The sequence below is a fragment of the Ips typographus genome, linkage group LG6 (assembly GCF_016097725.1).
Source record: "Ips typographus isolate SLU linkage group LG6, UJ_Ityp_2.0, whole genome shotgun sequence".
Lineage (NCBI taxonomy): Eukaryota > Metazoa > Arthropoda > Insecta > Coleoptera > Curculionidae > Ips > Ips typographus.
The window spans coordinates 10,560,578-10,575,703 of NC_138427.1; the positions used below are offsets into that span (position 1 = coordinate 10,560,578).

The 15,126-nt window shown below is 33.8% G+C and overlaps 1 protein-coding gene across 1 annotated transcript in view; it reads right to left on the reverse strand.

Annotated features, from left to right (window-relative positions):
- The window catches only part of rk (G-protein coupled receptor rickets), a 35,599-nt gene extending 21,580 nt beyond the window's left edge, over window positions 1-14,019 (reverse strand). Inside the window, exons 1-2 of the mRNA XM_081982116.1 lie at window positions 13,776-14,019; window positions 11,277-11,481 (exon numbers count right to left, since the gene is read on the reverse strand). Coding sequence (XP_081838242.1) covers window positions 11,277-11,481; window positions 13,776-13,890 — 320 coding nt within the window. The 5' untranslated portion in view covers window positions 13,891-14,019. The remainder of the gene's footprint in view (window positions 1-11,276; window positions 11,482-13,775) is intronic.
- Window positions 14,020-15,126: the final 1,107 nt, after the last annotated feature.

A 15,126-nucleotide genomic window follows, 5' to 3' on the forward strand; every position in this document is an offset into this window, starting at 1 on the left:
GAATAAACGGATATGTCAAGAAGATTAGGGTCATTTTTTTAAAAAAGAGCAAAATCTCCGTTGAAGTACACATCGAAGCCTGTTTATGTAGCACCCCATTAAACTGAAGATAAATAGAGATGAACGCCCAAAAAAGGTTTCGCCAATAGATTTATTGATTGCGTTTGGTTTTGACAAGGATTGTTGATTTAAATTAGATGAAAGAAGAAAATTGAATTTTTATTCCGATGCGACTGTATTTTGGTGACGAGGTCAACGCCACAGTGAATTTATGAGTATTTTTAGATTTAGGAAATATTTGCAAAGGCGTGATATGCATTTCTGCACCTGGAATATCGATATTGAATTTTTTGCATCTAAGAGTCCAAAGTAACGAATATTAGGTTAAGGCTAGACCTAGCCTATTTTCGTTAAATTACAACTTTTGTAGTTTTAAACATAGTTAGACAATTTTACTAACAACATTCTGGCAAATTCACAGACAGTGTAATTAACTCTCTACAGGAAAGTATTGTAGTGTTAATAACCACGTTTTGAAGATCATTAGACAATATCGGGAAAAGTATACGTCAAGACAAACAATAAAAACTCGAATAAAACTGCTGCTTTCTGCGTTTAAATAGCTAATAAAATTTGATGAAGTACTTGTTTTTCCGTTAGCAATTTGTTTTTCCGATAGCCGATGGGCCGTTGATAAAAAGGCAGCAAAATTTCTATCGACGCTGTCACAGTGATAAATGTATTAGGATGTTTTATCGATATTTGACGTCGTATTTTAGTTTATGGTGATATCAGGTTCATTAAACCATCCCGGCTATCATATTCATTATTGAGATTGCTTTAATGTTATATGCTTAGACCAATATCGCAAACAATAAATCATGCAGTTAGTTCAACATCTTGAGCTAACATAAACGAGCCTTGTTACAAATCTCTAATTGATTTGAGATATCCATTAATCTTTAACAAGTCGATAGCAAAAATTCTACTTTAATCAGTTCCAGATGAGGAATTAACGAAATTTTTGCGTTATCGTAAATTATTTCTCCCCCAACACCCAACCAACTTGAGCAATTAACACGGAACAATACCAACCAAAATAATATCTTGATTTCAATAATTTCGTAGCTCTTACGTTTACAATAGCCGAAATGTAACTCTAAAGACTCATTCATGCTTTAATTAGCGAAATCCAAGTTCAAATTCTCCGCGGGAATAATTTACATCCACTTAAAGTTGGAGCTTATCAGGAACATAAATCCTCAAAACTGGGGCTTTTGACTACAGCGGTCTGGCATGGTTTTAAAATGTGAGGTTGTCGGTTTTGGACAATTTTGTTTAAACGAGAGAAAATGTTGTAATCTTGATAGATGAATTTCTGAAAAAAATTTAATTTTTACCTTAAACTAAAGAATTTATATGAAAATTCGCCTGCTGTAAGGGTGAAATCTGAACTGCATTTAGTTGACAGATAATCAATTCAGATTGAAGTCGTTAATCATACCTGTCTCCACAAGAAATTTAATCATCACAGACTCTCTCATCCCCCGCTAATTATTCCTGATTTTCCCGAATCCTGGCTGACGTTCTACCAGGTCAACATACGACTTTAAGGAAAATGGCTTTTTCTCGCCAGAAAATGGATAAAACCACATCTTCATTATAGAACAGATGTAAAATGTGGTATTATGGCTCAAAAACCGACAATACAGCGTATGGCTAAAATAGAAGTTTAAAGAGTTGCCATAGCAGCTGCTAGTGGATCGTTGATTTATGGATCGCAAAGTGCGAGACTTCAAATATCGCTTAATGGCGATGTCGTATTTGATAAAGAATATGAAAATGATGGAGCTATTTATCGGAGCATGTTGCAAAGTGGAAACTTCTATCCAGAAAACGTATCCATTTCCTCCGAGCAAAAAATGGGAGCAACGCTTTAGGTTTTACGATGCTGTATGGAAGTTTCATGTAGATTCCATTAGTTACCAAGTAAATAAATAAATTTACTGCGTTTAGACTGTTTTACTTGAGGAAATTGAAAGAAAAGCTGAATGGAATATACGTAAAGGGATTTACAGCCACTGACGCACGTGTAGTGTCTGTAAAATGCACGTTTAATTGAATTTTCCGTCCACTATTAACAGCCTTTAATGTGCAAGTTTGTGCAAGTCAATATTTTGACAGAAAATTCAAAATGGCGGCCTACGACGCCATTTTGTCTGTCATTTCTTGAAACTACATGAAATTTCCTTTAAAATGAGGTGCAAGTTAATATTTTGACAGAAAATTCATTTAACAATTTTCAATGTCTGTCATTTCTTGAAACTACGTGAAGTTTCCTTTAAAATGAGATGCAAGTCAATATTTTGACAGAAAATTCAAAATGGCGGCCCGGAACTGTCAAAAAATACAACTTTTTTATTTGTCAAGTTACAGTTGACGTCTCGGTGTCATTTTATGTTAAAATTTCCCGGAAAAGACGCTGGTGCAGTCGGTTTTTTGATATCTCAAAAACTAACAGAGTTAGACCTAAAATTTAACATTTTACCATTTCTTTGCCAGGAACTCGGCCGGATTAAGAGATACATGAAATCTGACTAAAAAATATTTACAATATAATATGTGATATTATGGTAAAGGAAATTTGACGCCCTCTAGCGGCCAAACGGTGTTATCAATCAACTCATGTGGGGATATTTTTGGAAACCTTGAAATCTGCTCTATCTTTTGTTTCCTATGACATTTTGACGTGTATTGTCAAGTAAAGGAGTAATTTAGGGTCAAAGCAACGAGTGTCACAAAATATGTGATTTTATGGTGAAAGAAATTTAACGCCCTGTAGCGTCCAAACGGAGTTATCAATCAACTCATGTGGGGATACTTTAGAAAGCTTGAAATCTGCTCTATCGTTTGTTTTCTATGACATTTTGACGAAATTAACTGTCAAAATAAAAGTCTAATTTATTGAAAATTCACCCAAAAAATAGTGTTTGATGTTTATAATAAACATCGTAAAAGTAGATTATTTTGAACCTTGGAACACATCACGATCACGAATTTACTGACTATCTAGACTCAATCTAATACTGTTGGAAACCAGTCTGACTTTCCCTGCATATAAAACTTTTATTCGCTCAGATTCAGAGGGTAAAACGTCGAAAACGATTTGCTGAGGCGATTTGGTTAGTGCTTAACCCGCTTCAGCAAGCAATATTTAAAATCTATATACGTTTTTGCCCTTGTCATTCGCCGTTATCTTGGGCTATTAAACGTCTCGTTTTACAGCTTGTGAAAGTAAAAATTTTATAATTTGTCTCGTCTAGACGATCGTCAGTAACATTACCAGCAACCGCTAAGGAGATAATCGCTTTTAAGTTTCAACTGAGTAGTTAGGGACTATGTTTTAGAAGGGATTGTCCTAAAATGTTTAGATCAAGTTTCCACTTTGGTGAAATGGAGACAACATATTGTACAATTCAACCCTGAACCTTCCTTCGTAATAGCTTTTCTTCAAACTCTACTAAAGACACTAAAAAGATTGACTTTTGTCGAGTTCAGCAAGGACAGGAAACAGATGTTTCGTGGAAAGTTTGGCCAATTTTAGGAAAGGTCATAGTAGCCCGGATATAGGCTTTTTTATTAACGAAAATAATCTCGTATAGTTCAATTGTGCTATCTAAAGAACTGTGTGATAATATCCATGATTTTCGAGAATGCTCAATACAAGATATGTGGAAACTCAGTTACCGCATATCTTGTATACTTCCGCAAGTGCCCTTTTAAGTTTTCATTATTTTGATAAACATAAAAATTATTTTGTCTTCCTTAATTTGACAAGTAATAGCAAGGAGTTAACAGAGACATCATAAATCGTTAGGAAAATTAGCAAAAAATAGTTACCAACTACCGGAGCGAGTAGAAATTTAGTTTGACATTTGATTTATGATTAAACGTAAATGATAAATGGTCATCCAAAACAAGGTCCGTAAGAGCAACATAATTAAATCTAGATCTTATAAACGAACCGTCGTCGAATCAAATTCACACTTATGCAATGGCGGCGTGCCGTTGTTTTCTTAAGGCAGGCCAGTTATTGAACTCGGCACCGAATTAACTCGCCAACATTCTCGTTTTGAAATTAATTGCCGGTTTTTTGTTTTTGTATACCGCTCCACCATCTGGTCGAAAGTAAACCGTAGTACGAGTTGACGAATTACGTCACGAGTATCATCCGATGTTCTTGTACCTGGACTAATTGGTAACAGAGATGTTATACAAGCTTTTACGTCAAAAGTTATGCAATGTTACGGTGAAACGGATCATCACAACCCCCTGACCCAGTAACTTGCATGTAAAAACCTGCTAAGCAACCACTATTAACTTCTAAATCACTATGCGCCAACAAGTGGTTATTTATCGTCGCCTACATAGTTGACTTCGTGTTAGCGGATAGTTTATAGTTTCACGGCATCAATGAACCACGCCAGACCGCAATTTTACTATAGTCAAACCATGTGCGATAAATTATCTTCTGCTTTATTGCTTGGAAAAAACGATGCACGTTTAATTTTCTTGCACATGCCAGTTGCTCATTAGGCGTTCAGCAAGTAAACAAATGCGATTGAAAGCCACCATTACTTTTAGTTTTACTTAGAAACTCAAGTTAGGGTTGGTACAAGTTTGGTTTATGTCTGACATTGGCACAATCATTTCAAATTTAGTTGATTGATGACACAACATAAAATCCTTTAGCAAGGATTAGGTGAATAAATAATCTTCTGTGATTAAAGTGTTATCAAAATGTCTGTAACGTTTTTCATTAAATTCAGGAAATTAAATGTTAACTCAAACCTCAAAGTACTGAAACTGTTAGGAGCTTTATCAGTATCATTAATTTCAGATGACGATTCGTGTAGAATTGAAGTGTCCAATCAATTTTTAATAGCTTACTTGATCAAAATCTACTTGAAACTTTTTCGAATCTACATTCAAAAACGGATCATTAATTTTACCTGCATGTTGCACAAATTGGCCAAACAAATTGCATTCGGAGCCCCCTGCCTTATAATGGGATTACTTTGCATCATCCGAGCTAGCAAACAAAACTTTCCCGAGCCCAAAATCGCAATAAATTTCTTTTAAAAACGATAGCCCCAAAAGTCGTAAATCTAATTTTCGTCTAAAACTTTCCGGTATGTGATCCCAAATAAGATATACAACTTCTTGTATTACGAACTGATATCAGGAAAGTTAGGGAATTAATTCTTTTGGCAAAAGAGGAACTAATAAATTCCTGGCCTTAGAAACGCTGAAAGGATGTGATTAGCCTTTTGCTGTTTTATGAATCAAATTTAGTTGTGAACCGGCAAGTTGCGAATATACCTGTAATTTGTCGCATAAATAGTTTTACCACTGTGCCAAATTGACTTTAATCTAGTTTTGATTAACGTAAAACATGCATTACCAACCAGAAATTACGTGGATACAACAATGTATTTTTAACTGTAAAATATGTGGGATGGACACTGTGGCGCATTAAATCAGGTTAAGTGCCTATCTTCAGGTGAATTTTTCTCTTCAGGTATGTAGGTTAGAAAGCTTTCCACGATAGATACATGTGCACTGAAATAAAACACTATGTTTTATATGTTGTATAATTGAATAGATACAAACAACAGATTGTTTGAATGTTGTTGTGCTTGTTTGACCAGTCTAAAAAAATAGTATTACTTCTACTTGTTTAAACTACTCCCTGAACACCAGTTGACCAAGACCACCATAAAGTTGATTACTCAGTAGATATAAATCAAGAAACATTTCAACACTCTCAGATGTATAAACCTCAAATGGATCAGATTGCATTTGCAGAATGTGAAACCAAACACTTTGACATCTTTAATTAAGAGCCTCGGGCGCAATCCAAACAAAGGATAATTTTAAAAGTGGTTCTGAATATTTAAACATACGGTCGCCTTTTTCTTTAATTCAGGATCTCTATTGCATATTCTATTTCCGGGTATTTAACTGAGAATACAATCCCGACCCGAATTTAAAATGTAAATATAGCGTGTCGTCCCTAAAAGTTTTACCCAAATAGAAATTCCTTGCCACGTACACTTTCCTTTTATATTGCTGGTATTAAGAAAGTTTCCTGCGTTTTTTTTTCCGGAACGTGGAAACTTGCGATGTTTTATTGCTAGAATTACAGAAAATGCAGATTTCAAGCTTAAGTTGATAATGCTATATTATGTGAAATATTTCAGGCTAAGTTAACTCAACCAAAGACGTGTATCGTTTATCCTAAATCTCCAGCTTTCGTAGGCACGCGTTTAAACCATTTGATATACTAAAATGTCACATGGGCTTAATAGGATATACGAGGCCTCTGAAATCTGACCTGCATACATCACACCTTTCGGGAGATGATCATGATTAAAAGCTATTTAGGATTAGATAGCGGAAACGAGATATAAATAAATTAGGGTAATTTGTCTTGATGAGTTTAGAAGAGCACATGCAAATAATTAAGTATCGACCGATAAAAGATAAAAGAGAAAACCGATCACTATACCAGGTCAACTTAATTTTTCTCAAACAGATCAAAAACAAAGATCTTATAACAGCATACTTCATACCAGTAGCGGAAAAATATAGGGCAAAGTGGATATTCAATTGTCTGTTTGGAAAACGCGGAACTTTGCATAGAAATTGACGCGGAAAACGTTTCAATCGTTGCGAAGAAAACGTACCAAACAGCTTATCTCGAAAACTGGAAACGAGATGTGAACGAACTGAAATTTGAACAAAAATTATGGGATTTTTGCGCGTCAGTTGACATTCCCTAATGTATGGAAGGAAAAACGTTTACACTGACTAAAAGGGCTACGAAGAAAAGGGTACAGCCAAAGCATATTTTCATGTTTATTTTATGAGCCTAAAGTGAATTTGAGGTCAGTCTGAATACTGTTTTATGGGTCTGACGCATTACGTATGTGAACATCCGAATCAACTTTTCTAAAAAAAAAACACATTGGAAATGTACGGACACTACAGCCAAACGGGTAATCACATATAGAAGTTATCAAACTATTATTGTTAGTAATTGGCGTTTCAAGGTAAGAGATACTCCCTCTGGTGATCAGTTTTGAAAATAGTTTCGGGCATTCCAGCTGTCATTTCTCCCTTTGTTTACATTGATTTTGACAGTGAGTGTCATATTATTTATAATGTTAGGTTAGGAACGGGTTGCCCGATTTTAGTTCAACTGGCGCTGCGATCTTTATAGAAAGCCTAAAATGTCACTTTTAATGGCGGCGTTAGCGGTTTTCGTTTTATACACAAACGTATGCAGATGCAGTAAAAAATATGTTTTTTTTTTAAATTGTTTCGTGTAGTTGATTGCAAGTTGTGAGTGAAAAATCAAAAAAAGGTTCATTCCTGATCCAGATATGTATAGATAGAGCTTTTTAAACACAATCAAGTCCAGCCTAAACAAATTGGTTAGAACATTTGTCCTGGAAAGTACAACACACAGCAAACTAGTTTGAACACTGTTCAATGTAAGAAAATCTGTAAATCCTTGAAACTAGGTAAGCAAAACTGGTAAATGGTTCTTATGTTATTACCAAGAACATTCATTCAAAATTATTTTTGTTGCTCTCACATTGAAGGATGCTTTAAAATGTAACTCACATACCTGTGTTAGTTAGTAATTAGTGAGTATTTTTATGTTGTCTTATTATAGACCCGCAAATCTCTCGTAATGACGAGCATGAAGCCCCAAGCCTTTGCCCAAGCCCTTTTTGATATAGACATGTTCAGGCAGTTATTGTATCCTGGATATTAAAGCTTTATAGACCTGATGAACAGGATTGATTATAAAACATTAATGTCATTTGGACAAACAATTTTTACTGACACAACATAATAGAAAACATGATTTTTTTATTACAGAGATTGGACTTGAACCTTGACTAACTGACCATGACCATCGTCACCTGACCATTAATTAAATGAACGACAAATAAGAGTCATAATATGACAAAATAACTTAAATCCCAAAACATGCTTGTTACAATTTAAAATCCTTGGCAAGTAGAAAAATGTTGTGTGTTAATTTTGCAGGTGGTTACGAATAGAAAGATACACAGTTTTCTCTAGTGTGTGACCAAACAAACACTTAATTTAGTTTTTTTTTTTTTAAATGTGCTCATTAGGCAAATGTACCTCGAGCGCACTCGCTTTGCAACACAAATCATATGTAATTGTCTTCCATTTTTGTAATGAGCACTTCCTAAAAAGGCACCGATAATTCGAAGAAAGAATTAATGACCGGCGGGTCGTTGAATTTTTCAAGGAGTGTACCACGAACGAGTATTAGTGAAACAATGTTATGAAAGCGATTTCTGCGATAGTTCGAGATGTAGAAAACGTTCAATTCATTCCCATTGAACGATCACTGATTGAACTACTAGAGGATAGTGTTGATGAAAATGGTACGGATAATGGGAATTCCGATTACAAAATGGAAGCCGCCAAACGGAATCGTGAGGTAATTTCGTAATGTACTTGAAAATTCTATAGAGCACCTTGACAAAAAAACATCTTGTCTCTAATGTTAAACCATCTTAGAATGTTTCCAACTATGTTAAATAGAAAAATGTTAAGCATTCTGTTATCAGCTTTCAAGGTGGAAATTTTTCAAAGGAATATTTTTCCTGTAAAAAAAATTTTTTTGTATTAGTATGCACGGTATATTAGGAATGTTTTCCTTATAATAAGCACGTTTGGTTCAGGGATTTTGGTTATTGTACCTTGCCGGAAAAATGTGGTATGCATATTTTACGATTGTCCCACTTACAACTTTAAATAGGCATGTAATTTTCACTTTATTTATCTTAGCTCAGCTTCAGATGAATCAAAAATGGATATGAGTGCAACTTCAAAGGAAATATGCTGCACGTTACTACTTTATTGTAGGAAACTTTGTAGCGTGATGCTTTTCAAGTTGGAGATTCATTAATATGGATTTCCAAGCAATTGTCAGAAAGTAATGTATTACGGCAGTTAAAACAAAACTTTGTCCATGATTTTTTGAACATTAGTTATATAGGTTTATAATTTCATTTCTAATGACGTTTCCAAGTAACCTGCTTGCAAATTTTACTCACGTGGGATAATAACCTACTTACCAAATTTCTTACGTAACGCACGATTTATTTTTATTTGCCATGTTAGTTGGATTAGAGTATGTTGGATACCCGATATGAGGCAGTTTTAAGTTTCCAGCAACTGTATTAGTAGCAGCATACCTTCCATGCATATGTCAAAATTGATGATTTATAGGTTTGAAAGTAAAAAAATTAAAGTCGACATGTCTTCAAAATGTTGTAACTGATACGTCCAATTTGAATACCTAATAAATTACACTACCTACGAGGAATGCCAACTTTATAATCTACAACATACAAGGCTTTTGCAGCGTAACATGCGGCGGCATAAATTTTGGGGCGGTGAAACGTTGTCAAATAAGTTGCTCATTAAGGAACAAGATTATCCACTTGTTTACTCGAAACCGAAAGTTAACGCATCCACTAATATCTATAGCTAAAAGGTGCCGTTTGATATATTAAGCCAACGGGTGTGTTCTATTAATAATCCACAAGTAGTTGGTGCTCTACAAGCCGTATCGACAATTCGAATAATAATCCGAAATATGGACAAAAAAATTGAAAGGCAACTTAATAACACTTGATTTGTTTAGTCTTAAAAGTACTATTTATAGTCGACCAAACAGTATGAATAATCTTAATGGATGGAGAACACACGGCGGATTAACACAAGACATATTTAGGACGTGCAAGATTTGTATGCTTATGAGTGAGTGTCATGCCATGAATCTCTTGGTCGACCTCCTACCGGAATTTTTCTCCGATTTACGTTCAATCTATCTGAAGAATTTTATTGACCTCACTTATACTGTACGATAAATCATCTAATTTTAAACGTACACCAGACAATATCGAACAGTGCGGAGTCAGTACTTGCATATTAATTAAAATATTACAGTAGTAGTAAGTGAACTGTATGATCGAGATTACAGATTAATATTTATGTATTCATTAAAACGATAAATAGACCAGTATTATTAGCAAAATGAACCATTAAAATAATAATAATAATAATAATTGATTAACGTCATTAAAATTGTCGAGGTTTAATTATTATGTGTCACTGTTGTTCAGTTTCAAATGTTAATGATTACACATGTAACATAGTGAAGAATTTTTCAAAAATATATATATTTGCTACTAACAATTTTTTACGACTAATATTTGGTGGGACAAATTGGTGATGCATGTATGAGATAATCAATGTAGATATCAAAAAAATCAAGATGTCATCATTTGATCTGTGGGTGTTAAATGTTGTCTAGTATAAATGCTGTTTTAAACTAGAGAGTCTATTGCATTGTTTGAAATATAACCCGGAGCACTAATAATTTGATTTAATCTTATAAATATCGGAAATATTGTTTATTCAACGCATAAAATTATAAATTTTTGAGACCTATTGACATTGAAATTACTTTAAAATGGTACGTTTTTATTGCTTCCCCAATGTTATTAACTTAACGACTTTTTTGATACCAATTAATAAAACAGCAAAGGTCACTTTACACTAAATTAAGATTTTACGACAATATCCAGAAGTCGTTAAAACCGTAAATAAGCCAGTTACAATACTTTTATATAGGACATACGTTTAAATCCAAACAACTTGAGTTTCTACTGTAAAATAAAATCTTTAAAAATGCATAATTTAAGACATAATTTATGAAGAAATAAAATTATTGCCACGTCTCAGCTGAAACCAATTTTGCTAATATAGTCGATTAAGTTTTATGTTAATATGGCAACCTCTTTGTAAGTCTGAGAGGTAAAAATTCAATATCAGGCAGGTCAATGCTTATCGTTTACGGGCATCATATGGGTGTTCGAGTTATAACGGTTCAGTGGGCGAGACAGATTAATTTAGGAGACCATGACTTTGCCATCCTATAACTTCTACTGTATCTACAGTCCGAAAGTTTAACCACTTCAAGAACTTTCATAAGAAAAAAAAATTAATAAATGTATACTTAATTGTGCCAGTGGAAATTGAAATGTGTTCTGTATAAAGTTTAATTGGATTTTTGCATGTCAAAATGTTAGACGCCAGTCTAGATTATGTATAGATAAATGCATAATTACTTGTAAGTGCCTGTGGTTACTTACAATTTTCTAACAGAGTATGGAAGCTCAGGAACATCAGTAAATCCAACTCCACGACATTGAAACTCATGAAGATCCGGGGTACAATAGCAACGTCCTTGTCCAAACACTGGGCAAGGGGAAAGGGTCTCTTCTGCAAAACCTATGGCACCCCTACATGGTCCCAATAGAAATGACAGGACCAAAAATGGCAGTGTCGTTGTTTTACCTAAAAAAAAATGAATCATATTTTAAAGTTTTTAAGATGTAACCAATTGCTCCGTTACTAAATATTTGTGGATTCAAGTTAAAAAAACATTTCTAAGTTATTAACCGACAAAATTAGCAAGATTTATTTATTAAGTGTATAACCAGTGCACAAAAGCATTCTTCAGTTATTTAATCTTTTCCACTTTCCACTTAGTACTTACTTCTTTTTAGTATTTGTGTTAAACGCATTTCTTGAGAAAAACTACACTTTAAGTAACTAAACGTTCACACGGTTAAACTGAACATTATGATTGTAAAGAATAACACTTGTATAGGTAATAAAACCTTCATAAATCACTTCAAGTGGTTAAAATAGAAAAAAACAAATTACCGGTCATTATCGAATAAAATTTTCTCGTCTATAATTGCGCACTAAATGTTTTTGTTACGCATTTCCGGTTGTACAAGAATGTGACTTTGAATAATAGCTTATTTGTCACAAAGTTTTCTGTTTCATTAAGGAAACTTTCCTGGAAATTACCGTCAACAATTTGTGGAGTTGTGCTGATTCATGGTGTGTTAATTATTTTTTTGTGATGTGTGTCGAGCTTACCTAACTTGTGAGTGACGATAAGTTTATTCTAAAGTAATGTCAAAAGCTACTGTTGACGAGATCCAGGCGCAAAATAACAAGTCGGAACTGTCCAAAGTCGAAGTAACAAAGTAGTTTTTGGAAATTTGATGATGTACAGTTTCTTTCATGTTGCATACTGACACGACTAAGTTAAAATAGAACAAGACAATTTTACAGATGACTATTTTTAATGAAAAACATTTTGAAAGCAAAGCTCCAGAAATATATGTACATGTTTTGACACCCACACGGGTTCTTGTGTGCGGGAAATTGTAATGATAAAATTTTATTGACAAATAAATTTCAGCAACTTCTTGGAAGTCGTACACTTTAGAATGAGACAGTTTTAAATTTTGGTCGCACACATTAATATATTTTAAGAAAACAATAATATACACACTGCAGGTAACCAATTTGGCATTGAATAGTATATTGCACTGTCTAAATATTTATAAGATCTTTTCGCACAAAATGATTTGATTAGCATTATATTGATTGGTGGTTTGGTCGTATGCAATAGTGTACTATCTACAACAAAAGAGAGTGATTCATAAATGCATTAAATGTTGTCGTAACCTATGTGATATACGTTTAGATCATGCTGAAGTGGGACAGCCTTGCCATGCAGTGGGTATGTCCAAATTAAGTGTACTATATTTGGTAGGAATAGTTTTGTTACGAGAATTACAATGCATTAACGGTAAGAGTATTGTCACTCTGATGGCTAGGTTATTGAATAGGTTTGATGCTGGATTACTAAATATATTTATTAATTTTTTTTTTCTTTTAAAAAAAATTACACATTCAAAAACAAGAAAACGTCATCCATGTTTTTTTTGAAATATCAGTCATTTTCGACACATGATTTAATCGAGATGATTTGAGAAATGATTTATCATTTTTTTGATTAATCTTTGAGTGCGTTTGACTTTTTCAGACTCATACAATAATTTCCACAAAGTGCCGGATTAGATTTCTACAGTGTGGTGAAAATACAGAGTGTGCCAAGTTTTAATCAAGAAAAGACAGAAATAAGGAAAAATCTTCTAAACATGTTTTTTTTTAAATTTTGACACGTAATCAATAAATAATAATTAATATCGACTTTAGTTGGTGTCGAAGGGTGATTGAACTTTATGGAGGGTCGCATGAAGGCCAGCGTTTCTACATCGGGTACGTGTGTTATCATCAGGGCCAGATTTTATCGCTCTTCATTTAATGCGAAATAGCACTTCCTTTGCCTGAAATAGTGTGGCCACCCACATAAAGTAGAAAATACTATTATAAATCAGGAAGTCTTTGAAATGTTCTATATTAATGCTTAGTGGTTATCCGGCGTAACTATAGTAAGTTCAATTTTCAATTACATATAAATACGGTGATAATTTGTCGTAACAAAAAAAAAGTGGAATAAATATTGGTTTTAGAAATTAAAAAAAAAACGAGAAGTTTGATTTTTGGTGCTAGTATTTTCTCAAGAAAGTTTCCCTCGCTCTTTTACATCTATTTCTATAAACGGTAGGAGATAACACTGTACTGTTGCTTTCATAAATGATATAATTACTTCTATGGCAGTACCTGTCCCCGTGATATACAGTCTGTTCATGCAATGTGTTAATAAATAAAAATAGTTATTTCACTGATTATTTAAAATAAAAACTGATTGACACTTTACATACATTTCCTCCATCCAGACAAAGGTAGCATATTGACGGCATCACAAAAAACATCCAGGAAAAATCGGCAAACTTTTCGCGAAAAACTTTTTGGAAAGGACGCGATCCGTCGCCGCATATCAGTCGCGGAAAACGACGTCGACGTCGAGACGCGAAGCAATTCTTCGGCGATACCTAGAACACGTCTTCGAGGCTGCGGTGCAACTGACGAAGCCCGACACTCGCGGACCGGTTTGCGATGCGTTGCTCGTCCACTCAACTCAAACCATGCAAAATTTTTTTCTCTTTTGCCTTCATACTATATTTTGGCAATGGTATTTTAAAACCCTGCCACCTGAAATGACATCTTAAGATTTGATAAGCCGGAATAATATGTGTATTAATAATTTAAACTGCGTGTTTTCCATTCCAAAAAAAAATAACAAATTGTAAACTAACAGTCATTCTGTATGTTCAGAAAAAAATAATTTTACTTAAACCCTTTGAAACTAGTTTAATTAGTGGTTACATAAATAACTGTCCTAAGTGATGTAGACTAAATATTTTTTACCCTCTAATTTATAACCTTAATAAATTGAACCTAAATAATGCTTTCCGAAGTAATTATATGCGTATTTACTTGTTGTTAGGTGTCCAATGGCATAAAGTACTTCAAATTTATTACTCGTATCTTCTAAATGAATTAGAATATTTAATTGAATCACCTGGCTTTCACAGTTTAGTATGATATGTTGAGCAGTTTATTCATTGTCATGGCTTCTTTCAACACTATCACAAAAGTCCTGTGTAAAATATTTCTTAAACTAGTGCACTTTGTGGCAGTGCTTCCTGATAGAAACGACAAAGCCAATTTTATATTCTATTTTAAACTGTTTGTGACTGTGTCTATTCAAACTGGATTTGTTTATAAAGCCCATCAGTACCGTTCTGAACACATTTATGCGATAGCAAAATTGGTTCGATTCACTTACTTGGAAAATATATCAGAAGTTCTTGGTTATGTAAATTATCTGGCCATAGCCTGGACCTATTTGAAAATAACATCTTGGAAGAGCTTTTACAAGAAGCTTGGCGGTTTTGACGAGCCTAATGTACTAGAAGACAATTGTTGTTGTTTAGTCATACTTTGCGTTATTGTCATTCTTCACGCGGCTATTCCTGGAATTTTTTATGTAATGCTTAAAATGGGAATCGGTGATTTGAGTAGTATCTCCTCTGCGATTCTAGTATTATGCCCGATATTTCAGTTTTACTATTCGTATTGTCATGCAGGTGTTATACTACTATTAATCCAGAAAATACGTTCGGACTTAAATGATGCCACTAGGCATATAAGTGGAAAAACCGTAAATGT